Genomic DNA, 25,000 nt, shown 5'->3' on the forward strand with positions numbered 1-25,000 from the left:
AATACCGCAATGAAGGCAAATGCAGGCTTTAATCGTACCTACACAGCAATAAGAGACTTGAAGGCAAATGCAGGCTTAAGTCTCAGTGCCATTATACGCTCATCGGGCAGTGTAGTCTCGACCACCGAGGGTTTAAGTCTGTTGTAGATGGCTATAGCCACTCCCTGGAGATGGTGACCATCGCCGCTGCCATGTCTTCTCACCTCCAAGAGAGCAGCAACCTCAACTCTCAGTCACCCTGTAACCCCAGGGGGCAGGAGGACAGGACTTAGTACGAAGCCAGGGCGTGTTCGCACACTGGTGGGTACTGGCTTTAGGGCCTCCTGCTGCTCCAAGAGCCTCCGTTAGTGGTGGGCGCAGTCGATTATGTAGATTACAGCGTCAGATTTCTCAGCAATCGATTATAATGCCATGCAATCGATTACCAGACGGTTACTCTCAATCAGCATTGTACTGAGGACCGTCTGATTATATTTTAATGTAACAACTCGTCATGACTTTTTTTTAACACTACAAGGTGGTGCATGTTATTTCTTGTACGAATGCTTGGTTTAAAGTAATGGTTATTCTTTATTTTATTTATTCATTTATTTACTTTTGATCTGGCGCATAGTAAAAGGCTTGCTCCTTCGCGTCCGTTGCTGCCCGGGTGTTTGGATAGGGGTGGAGAAGGAGGACGGCGGGAAGGGGCGACGGGAACTGTTTCAACACACACACACACACACACACACACACACATACACACTCACTCACTCACTCACTCACTCACTCACTCACTCACACACACACACACACACACACCCACACACACTCTCTCTCTCTCTCTCTCTCTCTCTCTCTCTCTCTCTCTCTCTCTCTCACTCACTCACTCACTCACTCACTCACTCACACACACACACACCACACACACACACACACACACACACACACACACACACACACACACACTCTCCCTCCTCTCTCTCTCTCTCTCTCTCTCCCTCTCTTCTCTCTCTCCCCTCTCTCTCTCTCATTTAAAACTCCTCACTCACTCCTCACTCCCCCCCACACCCCCACCCCACACACAACCCACACCCCCCCCACACACACACACACAAAACCCACCCACACACTCCGACTCACTCATTTAAACTACTAAATCCTCACTCACCCCTCATCACACAAAACCCACACAACACACACAAAACACCACACACACAAACACACACACCCCACACAAACACACACACAACACCACACACACCATCCACACCACCACACCACACACACACACACCCCAAAACCCCCCACACACACACAAAAATTTAAAAGGTTAAAGGCTTTTTTTGATTCCAATTGTTAAAATGGATTTCTTGGTGTGCAAAACTGCCCTTTTTCCTTTTTGCTTCAAAATTTGACCTCATGTTTGAAAGGGAAATGGCCGGGTTTCCCAATCCATTGGCGGCGAGGGATTTAAAACGCGGGTTTCGCAAGATTGTAGCCCGAGATCGTTTACCGCGCACCCCCACAGTGCGGATATATTATAATATACCCAATAAATAACGGAAATGCCATTTTTGAGCAGCCGGGAAACCTCTAAAATCCTTCGCCACTAAAATCGATTTTACGCTTTTTTTTCCCATTTTTTCTTTGGGACGGGCCCGCAAAAATTTTTTGATATTGTCGCTCATTTGTTTTTTCGGTTTCCCCTCTTCCTCTTTTTTCCCATCACCATCCCTTTCAGCAAGTTTTTTCAATATTTTTTACTTCTATTACAATGACCAAAAAATTTTTAAATTTTCCTCTTGTTCAAGATGTCCAACAGTGGGTTTTACAATTTTTTTTTCCTCAGACTTCATCATTCGTCTTTTTTCCTGCCCAAAGCTAATACCAGTACCGTCGGGAACCCACCACTTTTAAAAAACTTTTGATTTTTTTTCTTTCTATCTACTTAAAACCCCCAAAAACTCAAAACCCATATATGCAATTGGGAAAATTTAATTGATTCAAAAACCTCAGCTTTGTCCGTAAGGTAAATGCTTCGGTTTTTCCCCCAGATGTTATTGAAGCAATTGGGGCCCGTTTTTGGGCAAGGGGAAAAAAATTTCTTTTTTTTATCTCCGTAAATCATAATGTTTTTTTTTAAAAACACTCCAAATAAGTGAACTCTTTACTTTTTCCACAATCATTCCTTTGTTTGAAACATGTTCATCATTTTTCCCTTTTGCCGGTTATCTTGAATCTTCATGTCTTAGTTTTTTTTGGGCATTAAAAACAAGCCAGCCTTTTTTCGCTTGTTTCTCTAACTTTCTGTAGTTGTTGGTTCATTGATACTGCTGGCAATCAAAAATATCATCGGCGTACCTCAATTTGATATTTTTTATCCTCCAACATCCCCCAGTTCCTTAAAAAATTTCTCTAGGCACCTCTAATAATTTTTTTCAGAATATATATTAAAAGAGGTGCGGGGACAGAATGCAACCCTGTCGTCTCCTTGTTTGACTTCGAACCCCCTTTTTAACCCCTTTAAAGGGGTTTTTTACAGCTGCTTGTTGTTGGTCTTTCAAGGCTTTTTTTAATTGGGATGTGTTTTTTGGAAAAATTCATATCGTTTCATGTTATTCCAAAAGGATACGTGTTCAAAAGTATCAAAAGGTTTCACCAAAAATCGATGAAAAACAGGTAAGGGCTTTTTTGTTTCTCTGTTTTTCTCTATGATCAATTTAAATTTAGGGAATTTTGGTTTCGGGGACCTTTTCCAGGGCGAAAAAACCCCTTGTTTGTTGCCAAATTTTCCCCTCTTAACTTTAAATTTTATTCTTTCAGCAAAAATTTTTCAACAAAATTTTTTCTGCTGTGACTTATTAAGGGGAATTGTCCTATTATTTTTGCATTGGAGTGCGTCACCTTTTTTAGGTATTGGGGGTAAAGGGCTGATTTTACCAGTCTTTTGGCCATTTTCTTTCTTCCATATTTTTTTTACGAGTTTGTAGAAGAAGTATTCCAAAAACTTTCGGGCCCCGCATTCTTAAATTTGTTTTTTTTTCTGTTATTTTATCTATTTCCGGGGGTTTTGGGTTTTTTTTACTTCTTTTTTGGCTTTTTATAATTTTTGGGCCCGCAGTGGCGGTGGTTCAAACCCGCTGTCATTGAGTTAATTAATTTTTTTTGGGTTTGTTTTTATTCTTTTTTATAAGTTGGAACCCAATTTTTGTTCCCTCTATCTTGACTTCTTTTTTTCCCTCACATAAAAACCCAAGTCCATCTTCAGTTTTGATAGTGTTTTTTTAAGTTTTAAAATTTTCGTTTTGATGTTTCGTACTCTTGGTAAAAATTCTTTAGTTGTCCCTTTTTTTTATAGAGGGTTTCAATTTTTTCTTGGGAATGTTTTTTAAAAATTTTTCCTATCTTTTCGCAATAATCTTTGAATTTTTTTATTTTGGTTTTTTTTTAAAAACTTTTTTTAACTGGATTATTTACCTATTTATTTTAGGCATTTTTGTTTCAATTTCACTAGTGTTTTTTTCAATATCCAGGGGAAAATTTTCTTTTTTTTTTTGGGAATAGTTTCTTTTGCAGTGTCAGCAAGAGTTCCTTTTTTTCTTCCCACAAATCATTTGGTGTTTTATCATCTTTACATTGATTGAGTATTTTAAAATTTTTTTGACCGCAATTTTGTAATTTTTATCAAAAAGTTTTGTAGTCACTTTAGAGGTGGGGTTGGACGCTCCTCTTTTTTTAAATTTATTTAAAGTCAAATTTTGTTAGTAGGGTTTGGGGGTCATTTTTTGCAGTCGGGAAACCCGGGCTTGTTTTTGGAAATTTTTTTTGGGCCCCCTTCCCTTTTTTGGGGCAGCACAATGTAGTCCCAATTTTGGGTTCCCTGTTCTTTTGCTGGTGAAAACCCGTGTACAAGTTTCCCCTTTGGGGGGTGTTGGAACAAGTTTTAGGCATAATAAATTATTTTTACTCCGGAAATTTAAAAAAATCTTTACCTCTTTCATTTATTCTCCAAAGGGGGCCCAATTTTTTCCCCAAGGGGTTAATTTTTTTGATTATTTTTTCCTATTTGGCGTTGAGGTCTCCCCTTTTTTTACCTCTCTGTTAGGGATTTTGTCTAAAGTATCTTGGGAAGGGTTTTAAAAAAAAAACCCCTTTCTTCATCACTTTTCCAAAATTTGGGTTTGGGGCGTAGCATTGTATAATTAAAATAATTTATGAGGTTTTTCTGTATTCGATTTAAAAAGCCCATCTTTATTGGGGTGTAAACCCCCTTAGGCATTTGGGAGTTTTTTTTGTGAGGGCATGCAACCCCCGTGACTATAATTTCTCTTTTTTTCCAGAAAAAAAAACTGTCTTTTTTCTTTAGTTTTTAAACTTCCATTACTTTTCCCCAAAGGTCTCATTGATTTTCCCATTTTTTGAATGTTGTATCTATCCATTTTTTTACAGACAGTATTTTAATTTACCCATCTTTTCATCCCTTCCCTTACGTTCCACGTTCCGATTTTTAAAAGTGTTTTTTTAAATTGGGCCTGTTTTTTTATCTTCTTTGGGCTTTTCCCGATGCATGTTTAACATTTTCCCTTGGGTTTCCCCCTAACTAAGCGCCCCCTTTAAAACCCCCGCACGGGCGATGTGGTATGAAAATTTTCGTTTTTTTGTAATTTAATCATTGGGGTAAAAGGGTTTTTCAGGAGAAAAAATAAAAAGTTGAGTGGAATCCCCCAGGGGCTTCTAAAATCCCCGTCTCCCAACTAATTAGGAGGAACTATCTCTGCCGCTTTTAAAAACAGTTACACTGTAATACGCCAGACATATTATTTGGTGGAACCAGTAATCAGTAGAACTGAAGGTGTTTTCACCAGATATCCACTGCCCTGCTGCCGACAGTTTCACCGCAACCCTGGTATAGGGAGCTAATAGGGTGCTATCCTTGTTCAAGGGAACCCTAGGGTGCAGTTTATTGTCTTACCCAGGACAAATATATATATATATATATATATATATATATATATATATATATATATATATATATATCACACATCACTGCAGAGAGATAGAGAGAAACTACACTAAAACCAAAATCCTAAATTCATACTTAACTAATATCCCACTGCATAATATATTTCTTGATGAAAGTAATCGGTTACTGATCGCAAAAAGCAATCAATGTAATTGATTGCATGAAAAAATGGGTATCGCCCATCAGTAGCCTCTATAGTTAAGCATAGGATGCAAGGTAATTAGTTCCCATCAGTGGCCATGAGGAGGCACTGCAGAAGTCTTAGTGATGGAGAGACTATGAAATAGCAGGGGAGGCTTAAACACAGCTGCTCCCTTTTTTGCACCAGGTGGCAGCCGTAATCGAGAAGGGATGGAAAGCACATTATCCATGTTACCGCACCATTGTTTAACATCACCATGAGCATGAACCACCCACCCATAAAGCTGTACTTCGGACACGGACAAAATTAATGCCTTTTTTTTGCAACATTTCCGAAACCCCTAACACTTTGATACACTGACAAATGTTTTACCCCTTGTGCGTACATTATTGGAACCTGTTGAAACATTTTTTTCAGTTTGTATCTAACCTTCACCATGAATCACTCCGCCCAGCCAATCAGAGGTGATATTTTTCAGATATATTCCTGGTATTCTGGGATAGGGATTTATATTTTCATTAATTACGAATTGCATTGCAAGTTTATTAATAAAACTTATTGTGTCTGCTTATTAGTACATCAAATACATGTTCATTCGATATGGGTAAGATTTGAAGGCAATCATAATGGAATTTCCAATGTGTCCCAGTCATATGACGAGGTATTGACTTCGGTGGGATATAACCTTGCAGACTCAAAAATATCAAAGAAAAGGCTGTGTAGCTTGATTTGTTTACATAACTCAATCAAGAAGTCAAGTAAATGTCCGTGATCACTGGAATTACCCAGGTGTCTGATTTGGATTCATAAGCTGCAAAACCTTATGCAACTTCCACTTTTGATATGAAGAACAATGTAATAAGAAACAATTTTTTAAACTGAATCTGAGAAATACATTTAAACTTTCCACAGCCTTGCGAAGCGAAGAGCGGTGTGGATAAACAATATAAGTTGCAGAGTAGTCAGTTTTTTTCCATTTTATTTGAAGCTTCCACAATGTTTTGCTTCTACTAAAAAAAAAAATCATACCAGTATATTAGGTACTTTAATGGTATTCTATTGACTTTCTTGTGTAAAAATAAAACTATAATTTCTCTTTTTTTCAACTTTGACGGTATCGTCTTTTGCAGCAAATGTAATACAACTTGAGAAACAATGTATCAAAGTATTGGGTTTCAAGAAGGGAGATATAAGGGCTTCACGCCAGCGAAGTGGAAAAAAGCGCCTGCCGTCCAAATGTGATTGAAAATATTTAATAGGAAGGAAAGAGAGGAAAATGGAAGGTGTTGGGGCATACGGGAATGAATACCGTCAGGGCCTTCGTTGGTGTTGCGGCATGATGAAGGAGGGAAAGGCATTAAGACTCAGCGGAGGACAGAGAGAACGAGTGGGAGTGCGTTCTCTGGTGGTCTAAATGGAAGAAAATGTAATAGGTTGAAATAGTCACCCAGTTCAGTAGCGACGCAGATCAGAGATAAGAGCATCTTGAATATGGAGGATAGGGGTCGGATCCGACGCCAGACAGCAGAAATAAATGTAAAAAAAATGTACTTAAGGAAATCCCTTGCTCGTTGTTGTCTTGTGGGGGGGGGGGGGGGGAGGGATGCTTAGGAGACTGAGGCCCAATGGAGGGGGACACCCCTGCCTTGGACCTCAATTTATTTTGCATGATCTCTTCTTTTCTTTTCCTTCTGTTCTTCAACCCCTTCTGTCTACTTTTCCTAATCGCTAACGGATTTTTACCCTTTAAGCCACTACTTTATCTTAATGCAATACGAGTGGCACATTTATTGGTTTTGACCATTAACCATTGTGGAAATCCACAAACATCGCCTTATTAAAACAAAAAACTTCCTTACCTGGGAGCTTCGCCTGTCGCTATATTATGAATATGCCGCTAATGATCTTATAAGCTGACGCGGCAGGAATTTTTCGATAGAGTATTAAAAAATGTTCCGGATTGTTCAGCAATAAACAGGCGGATGCTCTTTACAAAAAGTTAAGGGCTGATAGCTGACTAAGGTGCCCCAGTGTTTCAAACGAAGCACTCCTCTAAACCCTTGCTCATTGTTTAGTTTAGGTTAGGTAAGCCTGTGTCGTAGGGGGAGGGGTTTAGAAGGAGACTGGGGCCCAATGCAGGGAATCACCCCTCACCTTAAGTAATTCTGCATGGTCTTACATTCTCTCTCTTTCTCTACCTTCTTCTGTCCACTTCCTAAGGTGTAAGAGCCGTGCTGAAAGGATGGAAGGCTGGCTTTGTGCCATTCCAGAACGGTCTCCGGGAGCCACGGACATGGTATTCCCGTGGTAAATCGCCTAGCCCTCACTTCATATGGAGACCATGAAGGGTATTCCGTTTCTTCTCCCCACTTTTTTCAGGCTCACCATGGCCAATAATGAAGATTTTTTATCCTTATGACGCTAGCCCCTTGATCAACTAGCGTATCTGAATTTCTCTGGTTTCCCGGCCCCTGCCGACTCCGACCAATGATATTAACGCCCCTCCTCAATATTTGCTATCAGCTCTATGCATTCTGAATCATTCACCCAGATCATTACTCAATCTTCAGAATACACCCCTTCCTCTCTCCCAACATCCTCCACTCCATCTCCTGCTGTAAAGTCTTCTTCATTGTCTACCCCCTTCCCCCTATTACTACTGTTCATCCTTATTGTCCTCCTCCCCGCAGTACTACCTCTCTCCATCCACCCCATCTTCCTCCCGCCCTCGTCCTTCCACCTCTTTAAACCTTTTGAGTACCCATTTTGGCCCAGCCAGGTGGGATCGATTCTATGTGGTTCCTCCTACAGCCCCATACTCAGATAATACCGTTCTCTTCCAACATTGTCTCCAAAACAAGTAGGCAAAGTTTGCTTTCGCAGTCGCTCTGATCGTTCACGCCTTGTCACCGTTACATCAGAGTCCTAAGCTATTCCTGCGCAACCTCACTCCTCCCTTATACTAGTACCGGAACTATTTTCGTATCCCCCACTGATTGTCTTGTCTATGACAAGGACTGGCCAGACTGTGAAAACGACCTGCTCGCATGAGCTTCCGTAGACATGACCTCCCCTCGAAGTTTATATTGGTGGAGTGGCCTGTCCTGTCAGACCATATCGACCCCTTCCCCGTCAATGTCAGAAATATTGCCGTTTTGGCCTCCCAGCCTAACACTGTTGCTCCACAGCCCGCGGTCCTCTGTGTGCCCAACCTGGTCATTGACCGTTCAAATTGCTCTGCTTTGTCACGCACGTATGCCAATTGTGGTGGCTCCCATAATGTGTTTTAGTAGAGCTCCCCTGTCTACAAGCTCGAATCTGAAGTACCAGTTCTCAGATTCTTGAGACCAGACAAGAAGTACGCTGCCGAGGTTGTTCTCTTTCTACCTATTCCAAAACTGTACTTACTCCACTCCATCCTTTCTCTACTCCCTCTCTCCCCCAGTCTAAATCCAGATACTTCAATCTCTACTACTCCCCCGATGCCTACCCCTTCTCCTTCTCACTCTACCTGTTGCACTAGGCAGTCTTCTCCTACCACATCACCCCATTTTCTCCTACCGCATCCTCTCCTACATTCACATCTCCCTCTGCTCTCTTTTTCCTCCTCATAAGAAACCTTTGTTTCTCAGACCTCCCAAGCCAACTCCTCTCAGAAACTCTTGAAGACATCCGAAATTCCCTAAACATGACCCAAAAGAATTCTCCACTTCCTCACTCATCCTCTATTCCTGTTCGCTTAACATTCAAAGTATTTGTCGATATCTATCCCCCTCCTCCTCAAGTTCCCCCTACCACTCTTCCAAAAAAAAAACACCAGCATCCCCTCCTTGTGCATCACCATTCCCTCTTCCTTCAACATTATCCTTACCACTCCTGCCTGGATGCTCACGACAATGTCGCAACAATGTCCTTCTCCGGATGCCTCTCCTCCGGACATTCTTTCTGGTACTTCACCACCTCCCCCTGTTCCCTTATCTTAATCTCTGGATTTTTCTCCTACTTCTCCAACTACCATTTCTACTCTATTAGCCGTGGATTGTTTAATAAGGACTCTTTTGCAGTTTTCGTCATACATAGTTGCTCTCCCTCCCTCAAACACATACTCTCCATTTGATCTAATCGCTTTATACCCGTAACCCCTTCCCCTTTTACAAATCTCCGCCGTAGTCCATTTTCTCCCTCTATACTCTTTTCGCTCAATTCTACAGGCTTTGACAACTACTTCATCTTATCCTAACCGTTAACTCATTTTTATCCTTTCAACATTATACTTTACTATAGTGCTATATGACCTTTGATGTCTAGCACATTTATTTCTTCTAACCATTAACCATTCAAATCAAGCGCTTTGGTGCCAATAAGAGTTCCATCATGGAGGGACAAGGTCGGGAGGTTCGGGGAATAGCTGTGTAGGCAGCTCTTATGACTGTAATTGTGAAACACTGAAGCATATCTGAAGTGGATGAGAAGGATAGGGATAGAGGAGTAGTAGAGAGTGAAGTATAAGTATGCCAGTCAGCTCTATCAAAGCACCAGCATGGGGGATTAGGAAGCGGGCCAAATGGAGCAGGAGAAAGAACAGGAAAATGGTCACTATAGGAAAAGTAGACAAGAACTGACCAATAGAAGTTTACATGGAGAGAAGGGGAGCATAGAGAAAGGTCAAGACCTGAAAAAGATTGTGAAAGTCAAAGTGTGTTGGGCGATGGGCGATATGAATTAAGAATAATTAGGTCAGCTGTTGTGAGGAAGCATTCCATGGATCGGCGACGGGAGGTAGCGGTGGAATCACCTTAAGAGTGAGGCGGCTATCAAAATCACCATTTATGAGGAAATGTGGTTGGAGTTGGGAAAGTAGAGTTTCAAAGGCATCAAAGTCAATGGGGTAGGAGGGGGAGAAGTAGACTGATATAACTGTGATCAAGCAGTGAAGAAAGATGCGAATAATTGTGCACAGGACAGTGGTTAGAAAGGCAGGTTTAAGATTTAGTATTTTCTGATGGACAGATATAGACGAGAAAGAAAGGGAGTGTGAGGAAGATGCAAAATGGTAATTGGGTATTGGTAGTTGTAAGAAGTCTCTTGGAGGAAGACTGGATGGGTTATCAGAAGATAGGATATGATGATGATAGGTCTGTGCGAACGGAACCCCCAAATATTACAATGTAGAAGAGCTATTACGACATAACGAGTGTTAAGGTTAAAAGTGCGTGTCGGAGAAGTTGGAGGGGAAAGAGACAAGGGATGAGGGACAGAAGGTGATGTATTAGTGTGTCAGGAGGGGGAGGGTCTGGGGAAGAACATTGTTTTGACAAAAGGGATAGATACACTTGTGTATCCGGAAGGGGGTTTAAGTAAATGGAGCAGGTGGGGGATGGGGTGTGTTGGGGGAAAAAGTATAGAGGGAGTGGGAGTTGTGAGGCAGGATGAGGGGTCCCTGTGTCAGGAGACAGATGTTCGAGGGGTACAGAAAAAGGTAGGTGGAGGAGAGGGCATGGTAGAAGATGGGGTGGAACATTTAGATTGTCTTCAGGGGTAGAGCAAGAAGGAAGAGGGGTAGGTTTCGGGGCAGTTGCAGTGATTGGGGTGTCTGGATTTAGAGTGGCAAAATAAAATTGACTGGGTGAGAGGAGGGGGTAGAAGTGGAAACATAAGATGGAGTAGAAATAGATATGGTGGAGAGGGGGGGGGGGTAGAAACATCTTACTGGTAAGGGGAAGGAGCAAAGGAAGGACAGCAGTGGAGTAGGGAGTAAGAGAAAATCCTCATCATTGTGCTTTCTGTCTGACCTCCTGTGAAGAGAAGCCAAGTTTAAATCTGAGAATAACTACCTTAGTCTCAAACTTGTAGGTATGGCAGCCTCTATAAAATACATTATGAGAGCCACCACAATTGCACACATGTGTAATTATGCAGAGCAATTTGATCGATCATGACCAAGTTGGGAACACAAAGGGTATCAACCTGTGGAGCGGCAGTATTTGGCAGGGTGGCTTAGACTCACACAATTTTGACATTGACATATGAGGAGGTGAGGTTGATATGGTTGGGAAGGACTCTTCGCCAACATAAACATCAATACAAACATGTCTACAGAAAGTAAACTTGACAATTTTACAATGGCCTTTAAGGGGAATGGTGTAGCATTGTACTGATATTGCATCATAGTCAACAAGGCAAGCAAGTAAGTCTTCTCCACAGTCACTCCACTGTTTCCATCTCCCCTGCAGACAGGGGAGATGGAAACAGTTCCTGTGAGGCAGTAATGTGTGGCTGTGGAATTCATGTCAAACAAATTGCAAGTAGAACAATGAAGGGAAGTACAGGAGAACACGTGAATATGCCGAAGGCATTTTTGCTTTATTACTTCATCAGGGCATATAAGACAAGAGATACATAGAGGTGTATATATACATGTATTCAGGTCACATCAGTAATTACGCGACCTTGGCTCCCCATAGCAGGGTATGAAGATTGGAGATACCATAAGAGAAAAGAGGTCAGACCACAGCAGACCTCCTAGCTAGGTGTTTAGCATACCTTGCGATGGCTATTATAAAGTATATATTGGTGAGACAGGACGCTGCAATGAACTAGCCAAGGTTGTTCCACGTCTAATTACTGATGTGACCTGACCACTCAGTACATGTATATGAACTTCTATGTATCTCTTGTCTTATATGCCCTGATGAAGCATTAACAAAAAAAGGCCTTCAGCATATTTGTGTGTTTTCCTGTACTTCCTTTCATTGTTCTACTTACAATATGGCTGCAGAGTAATAATAAGGGAGGAGTGGGAGTAGATGAAGAAGGCTGTGAGAGTGGAGAAGATTGAGTCAAGGAGGTTGGGAGAGGAGGAATGCTTTCTGGTGGTGGAGTAATGATGATGATTTGGACTTGACTGATGTGGCAGAAGGCACTGATGTGGGGCTAGCAGTGATCAGAGTCATCGTCAAAGGAACCTGGAGTAGGGAACCGAGAGAATTAAAATCAGTGGGGCTACTTGATAAAGGGGCAAGTCTCAATACCCCTAATAAAGAACAAAATCTTCATTACAAGCCTAGAGTATGTTGGAGAGAGACATGGTCCACCCCTCAGGTTCCACTTGAGGGGTAAGGGCTAGATAACTAAACAGGGGAATACTATGCCCATGGCTCCCCTAGGCCATTCTTGACTATCACGAAGTCAGCCTTTCACTCTTTCAAGAGACTACCACACCTTAGGAAGTAAATAGTAAAAGGGGTAGGAGAAGAGAAGGAAAAGGAAAGGGGATGAAGAAAAGCATGTAAAGATTAGTTGGGTCAAGGGCTGAGGCCCAAGGTGGAGATGATTCCTAGCATTGGGCCCCAGTTTCCATCTCTTAAGCCCTCCTACAACAACTGGCATGGGATATGGGGGAAAAGTTTAAAAAGAAAAAACTCCATGCACCATCTGTAAGAAGTATTTTGAATTATATGGAATATGGAATATATGAAGGATTTAGAAATACCTTTCCTTGATTGTGTATCCATAAGACACTAAAAAGTAAGGAAAGAAAGAAAGAAAATAAAAACATAATATGCACTCAAACACATACACACAAGGACACAGACAATGATTTGGTTTACTTTTTATGCTTTTATTTAAGGTTCAACTACTTGTCATACAGTCATTTCTCAATGTTCAGGGTATGCTGAAGACATCCATTCATAAGTAGGAAAACAGTAAAGCCTCACATATGGCATATTTGCATTTAAGCATTTATTTAGCATCCTTAACAAAGTGTGACCCTGCATCACATTCCACAACCTAATCTCACAATTGGCAACCATATTATTTATATAAGGGCCTTTGAAACTCTCTCCCTCTCCACCGTCCCCAAAATAGAGGATGTCACAAATGCTGTTGTGCACCAGCATGTACAAATTTGTCTAACCTAGGTGATGATTCAACTGTTTATCCTATATGTTCGGCCACATGTGAGGGAAGAATGGGGGTGGGTTGAGCTACTAATTGGCAAATGATGAACAGAAAAAGGTAAATAAAGAAGTGAAAAGTAAAGATTGGAGTATCATATGAAAAGGATGAAAAAGCTCAAAGTGGGTTGGGTGACAGACTCTCGCAGATAAGCTTTCTCTCATTATTCTTGAATAAAGGGAAAATGATCAGTGGTTACTGTTAAAAGGATTTTTTATTTGCTCTCCCTTAGTTCATGATATACTTGTACAAAAGGAATGATTCATGATACCCTAAAATTAGAATAAATTCCAGAATAATTAGTTAATTAAGCAAATGAATAGTACTTTTAGGTATTCGTATCATGATTAGTTATGCTGAGGCTTACTTGCGTGTTAATTTGATTTTCAACACCTGTGACATGGAGGACTTAAAAAAAAATATATATATATATATATAAAATAAAAAATATATATATATAAATATAAATATGTATATATATATATATATATATATATATATATATATATATATATATATATATATATATATATATATTCTCTTTTTTTCACTGATTTCTATGGTAATAAGTAAACTAGGTATAGGTCTCCCATAATGATTAATAAAACAAAGAATTTGCTAAGAGTGTATATTTAAAGTTTCAGGTCATGTGAATCTTTATTACGTATTCTGCTTACATTATCACACGTTAGGAGGAAAAGAGAGAGTACTGTGACACAGAAGCAGATATACAAGAGAGTGAATGATTTCCATATACAATATATATGACAAACATTTTCATATTACTTAAAATTCCCATAAAGCTGTAATAAGAAAATGTCAACACTCAACTTGCATTGTGGAATTAATCTTCCTTGTTCATACTTTCTTCTACTTTTTGGGAACTAACAAAGAAGATACTCTATGCTGTATATCTAATGTTAAATGATGACCAATTCAGTTATATTTTCAAAAATATATTCATTTGTTTTATATTATTTACCAAATACTTTAAAAATATTTAAAAATAATCACACATGAATATATCTATATTACAAATGTTCACACAGTGTGGTTCAACTTCAACCCAATGGGCCACTTCAAAATTAATTGAATTAGGCTATGGCTACAAATCTAATTCATAAACAAACAATGTTCTTACTCTATGTTAATCATGATCTTCAACTGAGATTTTCACTCAACGTAAATGTTGTACTAGTAACCTAATATTTCCTATGCATAATTGTGGAGGCAAATACAGAATTTTTAAAAACTTCTTTAAAATAAACCCATTTATTTACATAAGGGCTTCCAGGCCAGAAAAAATTAATACACAAGTGGCCTATTAGCCTGTAGTTAGACCACCCTTTGAAAACACATATAGTCTAGTATACATATGAACTACAATGAAATTGTATATTTACATATATTTATATAAACACAGTATAATCTTTGGTTGCGCTAAATATATGTGTTTGTGTATTTTTGTTTGCTTGTGCAGTTTTGTTTTTATGTTGATATGTGTGTTTAATATATAAAAATTGCAAATTTACACTGTTGCACTGATCTTATTCACTGGGACAAATCACAAGTTTATAAAAACTTAACTAGTTTGGAAAGTTGCACAAATTAATATAGACATCTATGCACACATTTAACTTAAAGACATATATACACACTCAAGAGAATTCCTTTAAACAAAGAAAATTCAAAACCTGTTGGATACTTTGTGGATTCCCTAGAAGCAGTCACATGGGATACGGTATTTGTTAACACAATATTTCATATATGAAATACACATCATGCAAATTTGATTCGCAAAATATTTTTCTTAAAAACATAATGTCAATAAAATGTTGATTTATAAATAAAAATACTGACTTGTAATATTACTGCTAATACAGTAATGTACTTGGTTGCAAATCACAGATCAAGTAAATTAGGAAAAAATTATTACAGCTTGTGTTATCTGTTTAGCTTTTCATTTACTATGAAAAACAACTAAATATATAAGAAACTCAATATCATATATTAACAATACAGCTTATCACTATATAACTTAATCATTCATTATGCCACTCTTTCTTGAATTAAATTAAATTAATTTGATTTAACATAGCATATAACATAGAATTATGTATTTTTATACAGTGTAAACAATATTGTTATGCAAACATATTTCTAAAAAGAATATGAAAGGAACTCTAACAATGTATAGCTATGAACAGCATGCATAACATAGCTAAAAGCAAAATATAAATATATGACATATATATACGTATACAAAAAAGGAAGTATCTGTATATAATAGATTTCTATTTAGGTAGTCATGGTTTCCATAATGCCCATTACTGCATAAATACTTCCCTAACTTAGAATATATAAATGTTTCTTATGTAAACTGGGAACCTCATTCACTTGGCATGAAAGAACTTAGCTCACCATGGCCAACAGGGATCTTCACAGTATCTGAGCCATGCACCGATGTAACCTTCTTGCACATCCATCAGACTTGTGTAAGTAGTCAGCTGTAATGGAAAAACAATTGTATTTCACTAATGTCTAACTGTCGTGCAAGTAGTCAGCTATAACGGAAAAAAATGTATTTCACTAAAGTCTAACTGTTGTCTCTATTATGATAATTCTTCATGTTGATAACCATGTGTGCAGAACTTGGAGCAATTAATTATACTATGCATTTCTCTGTTGAAAAAATAGAGTATTTCACTGATGTGATCAATGTCTCTTATAATAATTATTAAACTTGATATATGTAAGTGAAGAGACTGGAAAAAAATATATTTAGCATCTATCATTAATATCTGAGCAGAGTCTGCTTTAACAATGATTTAATTTAACAGACATAAGTAAAGACAAAAAAGAAAATAAATAAATAAATAAAGGTAATATTAGCATCTTTAAAAATATATTAGGCAAAAAAATAATAATAATAATAATAAATAAATAAATATTTGCCCTCAGCCAAAATGTTCATGGACACCTTTAAATTATTCCTCTGTACTTTTTACCTCATACCTCTTGCACTAAACACTCATTCCATTCCCTCCCCTCAATCCCTTGCTTGTTGTTGTGGGGGCATAGGAGATGAAGACTGATGAAGGGATCACCCCTACCTTAGACCTTAGACCTTTGTAATATTTTACACATTTAAACAGATGATATTACTATCATAATTACATATCACTTGCAACTTTTCTTCAGATCTCGTGACATCTTAACTGCTTTCATGAAGAGTATTTGAATATGGGTACCAAAATATCCTAAGATAATTGATATTTTCTAATATAAAAGTGATGCTTGTCATCTAGGAATACTTTTAGATCATACTTTCTTATCTTTATTCTAATTATTTTTTTTTTCTTTTAATTTATTTTTTTGTGTGTATTATATACCATTTGTTATTTGACAGAATGGACCTATCTTATCTAAAGAAGTAAAAGCACAATTTTTACTGCTCAGATTTATAAAGATTTACTTACCTTATTGAAAACAGGCTTTGTTGAAAGAACATTGTAAATAAGTGCAAGAGATGCATTTTTCTGTCCTGACTTATCCAAACAGGTGACAGCAGGTGTCCTCCTGTCGTCGTAAAATGGGGGTGACTTCCACTGGTCATAGTTTGTTTCAACAAGATACCATGTTCCTGAGCCAGATTTTTTTGAGAAGAGGTCGTCTGTGTGGAAGTTGTCTCGCCATCGTGTAATAATGGTTCCCTAAAAAATACAGTTCCATTTAGTTACATGTTAATAATCAGTATCTCATAATCAATATGCTATACAAATACTCATTTGCCTGTAAGAAAAGTAGTAAAGATCCATTCTGTATAACATTGGCTATACTTGCCTCTCGAGGTTTTGAGCCTCCTAGGATGAAGTATGCGGGCGCAATTAGACGAGAATGTGAGAACATTTTCTTTGCTTCTTCATAGCTTTGGGCTTCTTCCATTACTTCTCGTGTCAAGAATGATACCCATCTTAAAATAAAAGTAAGTAAATAAATAAGTAAGTAATTAAGAATCTCTAAAAAAAATGTTAATTAATGATTTAATTACACAACTTTTATGAGATAGAAGATAAATAATTTGCTCTTTCACTGGTTACTAAATTCTTTTTACCTGAGCTTTGAATATTACAATAACATGTGTTATCTCATTTTTTTAATACACAAAAAGGTGCAATGGCCATCTCTGAACAGGTTTTGTGACAATTACCATTAATCTTTCTTAATTAATAATTCAGTTCATTAACTATCGTAGTCATAAAAAAACATACAATTTATTTTCACTGAACATCTCTTTCATATATATGAAAGCATATAAAGCATATAAAGCATATAAATATAAGTACACCTACATTATTAAATACACATATAACATTTATTCTGTCATGCGAAAACTACTTACTTTTGTGAATAATCCTTGAAAAGGATCCACTCCAGAAAACCCATGTAACCACCATTTAATACAAATCTCTCATCTAAACTGAAGGTGAATTTTTCCTGAAAATACATGTACCTTTTTTAAACAGTTTTTTAATAAATGTTCTAAATGAATCAAATATTCAAAAATCAAACAGTGTATGAAATATTTCATATCTTTCATTCAGTCTGAAAATAAAGACATTACAACTATAAAAAATTGAAGGTTTAAAAATGATGGTATACCTTCTTGACTGCAGTGAGAATTCCAATATACCCTGAATAGTTTATCGATTCATATACTGTTTTTCCTCCTTTCTTCCATTCTAGATGAACGACAAGGGGTTTTAGTAGCTCAGATACACGCCATGTATGATTCTTTGTATCCCACCTATTGGAAAGAGAAGTTTCTACAATGGCAAAAATAAGTATATAAGTAATGTAACATAATCATATAACTTCTTTGCACTGTATGCAGTGTATACTAAGTGGGTAAGAAATTATTTTCAGTTGAAAAAGGAAAGATCCTAAAAGTATACTTACAAAGTGTTAAATACATCAAAGCAATACTTCTTACATAATAAGCAAAATACATTACTTTCATTTCTTAATTAGGAATTCAAATTTTCTCCCTGATTATGAAAAAATATTCTGTTCTACAAAGAAATTCAATCTATCTGTCTGTCTACCTATTCAGATAAACTACTTTATACCAACAACAAAATCATACCCCATAAGTAATCCAAAATCAAGATTTCTGCCATGATACAATCTGCCCGTGTTATCTTCTGCGATGACTGAGGTACAGAAGCTGAACACCTCATAGAAAATGTTATAGAGAGTTGTTTCTGGAAGGGGCAGTCCTGTGACCTTCGAGATTCCGATGATTTCTTCATCATATGGATGGGGTAGAGAGGCGGCAACCTTATCAAGGTTAGAGAAGAAATTCAATACATTTTACATTTCTATTGCATTAATGGGACTTTACTTGTGTCTACCTTTGCTTTGTAAAAAAAAAAAAAAATTATTAACTAAAGGACCATTCAATTGGATTTTCTACAGATTGTATTTGTTATTCACAGAAGCAAATACCACATTAAAGGTTATAAAACATAAGTAGAATGAAAACAGATGGTCAGATAACTACCTGTATAATATAATGAACATTGGATGTTAGAACTATGAAATATGAATGTAAATTTAACTTTACTCAATCATTAAATATTAAATACAATATGGCGCATGTCATTATAGTCAAATAGAGAAATATTTTGTGGAAAAAACAACAACAACAATCAGCAGGTTAATGCAATTATTAACACACACACACACACACACACACACACACACACACACACACACACACACCACACACACACACACACACACACACACACACACACAACACACACACACACACACACACACACACACACACACACACACACACACACACACACACACACACACACACACACACACACACACACACACACACACACACACACACACACACACACACACACACACACACACACACACACACACACACACACACACACACACACACACACACACACACACACACACACACACACACACGCCCTTTAAAAGTGAGTTCATGAATAAGCAAATGGTAATTGATGTAATAAAGAGAGCTCAAGCCCTGGCCACCCATGAAGAATATAAGAAAATCTGGATAAGAAAAAGTTGACAGATAAATACTGCAGAAAAATTGGGAAAGGTAAAGAACAAAAATGAAACAGGGACATTAGAAGAAAATACTACAAGGTGAGAGGTCTCCAAACACAACGAAGCTAATACTGGAACCAAAATGCGGAGACAGACAAACTTTAGTCTCTAAGAGTTTACACAATTACAGATGGTTTATCTTCAAAGTTACTAGAACTAGATACAATAATTGAAATTAAACCAGATGTAATATGCATCACTGAATCAAAACTGGATTCCTCTATAGATGATGCAACATTAGGACTCAGAGACTATAATATTAGGAGAAAAGACAGGGCAAATGGAAATGGAGGGGGGGTAGCAATATCAACAGGGAAAGGAATTATTATATAGAAGTTAGAGATAAATGCAAGACCCCATAGTAGAACTATTAGCAGTTGAGGTAGAAACAAATGGAGTAAACATAACAATATCCAAGTGTTCATGCCACTTCATACATTGGTGTGTTCATGCCACTTCATACATTGGTGTGGTCACAAGAAAATTACCAAAAGCTAATTCAAGGAACATTAAAGAGCCTGGAAGAAGAGCTACAATTTTGGAAACCACTGTAAAAGAAAAAAAAATCTTGTAATGGGATTTTAAAAGCAATATTGACTGAGAATATTTCAGTTGCTGAGCACAGATAGATTTGTAGAATGCAAAATTACTAGAAGTTACAAATTGCCTTTTCCAAAATATAACAGATCATACCAGGATAAAAGGGCTAAATATACTGTCTATGCTTGACCTAAAATTCACAATGCTTTAAGATGATATATGGATATAGAGTACTGTCCTCCTCTAGGGAAAGTTACCATGTAGTTATTAAACTAAAATACTGTCTGCTACAGGAAAAACTCATCTTAACTAAGGGAAAAGTAATTGTAGAAGCTTTAATGATTTCTTTGATGGCATAAACTGGGAAAGACTTCTGGATGAAAAGAACTTTTATATACAATATTAAAATTTTGTGGTCTATGAGAAAGGAGTAGAGAAAATTGTATCAAGATTCAAAACTGAAGCAAAAACTTGCTAAAAATAGTTCAACGATAAATGCAAGAAAATGAGAGAAAACAAGCATCGCCTTTGGAAAAGGCTCAGAAGACAAGATTTCAGGCAGTGTATGAAAGGCATAAAGTTGGAAGAAATTAAAATACCCTAACCATGAGGGAGGTGAAAATAGACTTTGGAAAGGGTGTAGTCAACAAATGTAGAAATCAACCAAAGCTCTTCTTTAACTACAAATAGTAAAACTAAAATTATTGATCAGATTCATCATCATCATCAAGGGGCTAACGCCGACGGGGGCGCATGGCCGCATCCACCCTTCGCTTGCAGCCACGAGGATCCCTCGAGGCGAGTCTCCAGGCAGGCACACGGCCCATCTCTAATTCCTCGTGACAGGTCTCGTCGAGCTGCCCAAGCCATGATCTCCTAGGTCGTCCCACAGGTCTCTTCCACCCAGGGTTGTCTCGCAGGGAGACAACCTGATGGACAGGGTCGTCCATAGGGAAGCGAGCTAGGTGGCCATATAGCCTGAGTTGGTGATCCCGGATTATGCAAGTAACAGGTCCCATACCAGACTCACGGTGTAACCGCCGGTTGGACACGTGGTCCTGCCAACTGTACCCCATGATCCGGCGAAGGGACTTGTTACAAAAGGCATCAAGGCAAGACTCCAAGACACTGGATAGCGTCCAGGTTTCGCTTCCATAGAGCAAAACTGGTAGTATCAAGGCCTTGAAGACACGCAGCTTGGTCCTTCTGCATAGGTACCGATATCTCCAAACGCTCCTGTTGATCGAGTTCATGGCTCCTGTTGCCAGACCAATCCCTCTACTGACTTCCTGGTCTGACAACCCAGAGGTATGGACTACGCTACCAAGGTATGTAAACTTTCTGTAACTTCAACGTCCTCGCCGCAAGCATGGATCGACTGAACGGGTTCCCCTAACAGGCTCCCAAAGTCCTGAATCTTGGTCTTGGTCCAGAAGACCTCTAGGGGCTTCGCCTAGGGGCTTCGCCTAAATGCATCAAGAGCCGCCACAAGTGACTCCAAGGACTCAGATAGGATGGCAACATCGTCGGCAAAGTCAAGGTCTGAGACCTTAATATTGCCTAGTGTTGCTCCACACTGACTTTGGCTAGTAGCTCTGCCCATTATCCAGTCCATACAAGTGTTGAAAAGTGTTGGTGCAAGGACACAGCCTTGCCTCACCTAACAGGGAAGAAGTTCGACATACCCCACCACACTTTACAGCACTTTCAGTACCAGTATAGAGGCTTGCTATCAGGCCAATAATCTGTGTCGAAATTCCCCTGAGCCTCAGGATCTCCCATAGTGATTCCCGATGCACTGAGTCAAACGCCTTCTTGAGGTCGATGTAGGCTGCGAGCAACCCACGACCAAACTCACGACGGCATTCCACAATTACTCGAAGCGCTAGTATACGGTCTATTGTGGACTTGCCAGGAGTAAATCCAGACTGCTCTGGTCTCTGATGCCTCAGTAGGTGGTTGCGGATCCGTTTCAGAAGAATGTGGGCGAGAACCTTGCCTGGTATGCTGAGCAGTGTAATGCCACGGTAGTTGCTACAATCCCAACGATCCCCTTTCCCCTTCCAGAGAGGGATGACCACGCCCCTCAACAGGTTAGGGGGAATGGTACCAGACTGCCAAATGGCAGTCAGGACTGTATGCAGGCCCCGAGCCATAGGTTCACCCCCAGCCTTTAGCAGTTCAGCAGGGATATCACATATACCTGCAGCTTTCCCACTCTTCAGCTTGGAAATCGCCAGCCTAACCTCTGTTAGGGTACGAGGTTCCTCGCTGATGGGTGGGTCCGGCACAGGCACTGCGACATCGCTTGCATCCAAGCTAACTGTTGGAGGGTCCACCTGGTACAACTGTTCAAAATACTCTGCCCAATGTTCACGAACCCCAGCATGATCTGAGATGATCTGTCCATCCGCTGATCGGACTGCAGTCAACTGTGAGGAGGGCTTGGGGTTCAGTTTTCTCAGGGCTTGGTAGGCAGGGCGAAGGTCATTTACCAAGAAATGCCCTTCAACCTCCTCAGCAAGATTCCTGATGAACTGTTCCTTGTCCCTTCTCAGCAGTGTCCGAGCCCTACGCACCATGGAACGAAGCAAGACTTGATTCCCATTTAGCCGAGCCTTGCGAAATGCTTCAGTGGCCTCTAATGTCTCCAGGGAGATGGAATTCTGCCTTGTCCTTGGGCATACGCCAATGGACTCCTGAGCTGCTTTGAGTGTTACGCGCTTGAAGAACTCCCACAGAGCAACTGGATACGTCAGGTTGCTGGGTTCTGTGAATCGGTCAGAGACTGTCATGGTGAACCCACGGGCACACTCCTCCTCCCTTAGTCTGTCCTGGTGAAACACCTTAGGGTGGCCACTGGAGGGACGGTGAGTTTTGAAGTGGACCCGCAGGGTAGCCACAAGCAGCCTATGGTCGGTGCCACAGAACTCGGCACTCCGGTAAACCCTGCAGTTCTGGAGGATCCTCCATCACGTGCTAACAAGAATGTGGTCGATCTCCTTGGCCACTGTACCCGTATCGCTGTACCAAGTCCAGCGATGCGGGTTGGAGCGCTGGTACCAGGAGCCAGAGATCCTCATTTTCTGGGACCTAGCAAAGTCCCGGAGAAGGAGGCTATTCTCGCTGCTGGGATCAGCTCCCGAGCCATGGGGGCCGACAGACATCTTGTAGCCAGCTTGGTCACAGCCGGATACCGCATTGAAGTCGCCCAGAACAATGCAAATATCTCGCCGGGGGCAATCGTCTGCCACAGATGCGAGTTTGGCGTAGAACGCCTCTTTCACATCGATTTTATATACATCGGTAGGAGCGTATACAGCAATAAGAGACAAGAAGCCAAAAGCATGCTTCAGTCTCAATGCCATAATACGCTCATCAACCGGTGTCACCTCGACTACCGCGGGCTGAAGTTGACTGGAGATGGCTATGGCTACACCCTGGAGGTGGTGACCATCGCTGCGGCCCGACCAGTAGTAGGTGTAACCACCCACACTGATCGTGCCGCTACCAGGTCTTCTCACCTCTGAGAGGGCAGCCACCTCAACTCCCAGTCGCTTCAATTCCCGCGATAGCAGAGGTAACCGCTCATCCTGCCGCAAGGACCGGATGTTCCAAGTGCCTACCCGGAAAGCACGCCTGAGATTAAGCCTCGGGTGGTCACTCCGGATAGATCAGATTAGTGCCATCAAAGACAATACCATTGCTTATACTAAAGAGGAGGAAATCTGTGAAATCCCTGATGAGAAATTTCAGTCTGTTTTTGGTTCATGACCCATACTTGAAATGGCAAATAACCGTACAAACATAAATCAGAATACTGAAAATAGAAGACCTACTGAAAGGGTTAGACAAGACTAAAGAGGGACCAGATGAGATTTCCAATTGGATTCTTAGGGAACGTGCTGGAGAACTATGTACTGCTTTATTGTTAATATTCCAACTTGCCAACTTTACACTTTTACAAAATCCTATAAATTATAGACCAGTTTCATTAACCAGTGTAGTATGTAAAATGTTTGAAATGATAACAAGGAAACAGCAGGATGAAGTACTTGAAAAACACGATATGATATAAAATGAGCAATTTGGTTTTAGGGAAGGAAGGTCACATGTGGCAAATCTTTTATGAGTTTCTGAATTATTACAAGAAAGAGACAGCTGGGTGGACTGTGTATCTGTAGGCTTTAAAAAGGCATTTGATAGGGTGTCCCATAGAAGACTTATGGAAATTTGAACACCTAGGTGGAGAGAAAGGCAAACTCCTCAAATGGATAAAAGACTTCCTACATGAAAGACAGACTGAGCACTGTAATTAGAGTTAAGTACTCTACATGGAGCCGAGTAAGTAGTGGAGCACCTCAAGGATCCGTCTTGGTGTTAATTGTTTACCTTTTTCATCAGTGATTTAGGGTCAAACATAAGCCTAAGAAGTTATTTAAATATGTTTGTAGATGATGCAAATATACAAAAAAGGATAAGAGATGATATCTCTTTCTAATGCCTCTAAAGTGACATCAAGGATTTATTTATATGCAGTTCTACTTGGAAAATGGAATTCAACACCCATAAATGCCATGTATCCTGGTTTGGAGAGAGTAAGACAAACAACAGATCAATAGAATAATCATAAACAGGAACCTAAGCACAAATGATCATATAGATGAAAACGTCCATAAGATGCTAGGGCCAACTGCCAACATGAAGAGGGCATTTGTTCATGTGGACACAGATAAGGTAAAGAAGATCATTAGAGCCATCATAAGACCTAGTCTAGAATAAGGTGCAGTGGTATGAAGTTCACATTTAAAAAAGAATGTACACTTGCTGGAAAGAGTTTAAAAAAGCAGCCACAAGATGGACACCTATTCTAAGAGATATGAGATATGACTACAGAAAATAGAATTTACTACTTTGGAAGAAAGAAGGAAAAGGGGTGACATGATTATGCTGTTCAGCTACGAAGGGGCTTCAAAAAGTTCATGGAAAAAGTCCATACCTAAAAATCATACGGAAAGATTTTGATTTCAGTGCACCTGAACATTCTTGTACCAACGTGTTATAACATGTTCAACCATGAACCCTTAAATGCAGGAAATAATGCATCGCCGCCAGTTGGAAGTCAGGTACCATTCAAGCAACATGAAATCAACCAAAATCGAGGCCAGGATGAACATTAAATTCAT

At 39.4% G+C, this 25,000-nt stretch overlaps 1 protein-coding gene across 1 annotated transcript in view; it reads right to left on the reverse strand.

Moving 5' to 3' along the window:
- Positions 1 to 13,720: 13,720 nt before the first annotated feature.
- Positions 13,721 to 25,000, reverse strand: part of LOC119596965 (acid ceramidase-like) — a gene marked incomplete at its 5' end in the record, with an annotated part of 18,175 nt that continues 6,895 nt past the window's right edge. The window contains 6 exon segments of the mRNA XM_037946365.1: positions 13,721 to 15,613; positions 16,586 to 16,819; positions 16,950 to 17,079; positions 17,509 to 17,603; positions 17,769 to 17,913; positions 18,253 to 18,446. Coding sequence (XP_037802293.1) covers positions 15,524 to 15,613; positions 16,586 to 16,819; positions 16,950 to 17,079; positions 17,509 to 17,603; positions 17,769 to 17,913; positions 18,253 to 18,446 — 888 coding nt within the window.

Source organism: Penaeus monodon, chromosome 38, assembly GCF_015228065.2.
Source record: "Penaeus monodon isolate SGIC_2016 chromosome 38, NSTDA_Pmon_1, whole genome shotgun sequence".
Lineage (NCBI taxonomy): Eukaryota > Metazoa > Arthropoda > Malacostraca > Decapoda > Penaeidae > Penaeus > Penaeus monodon.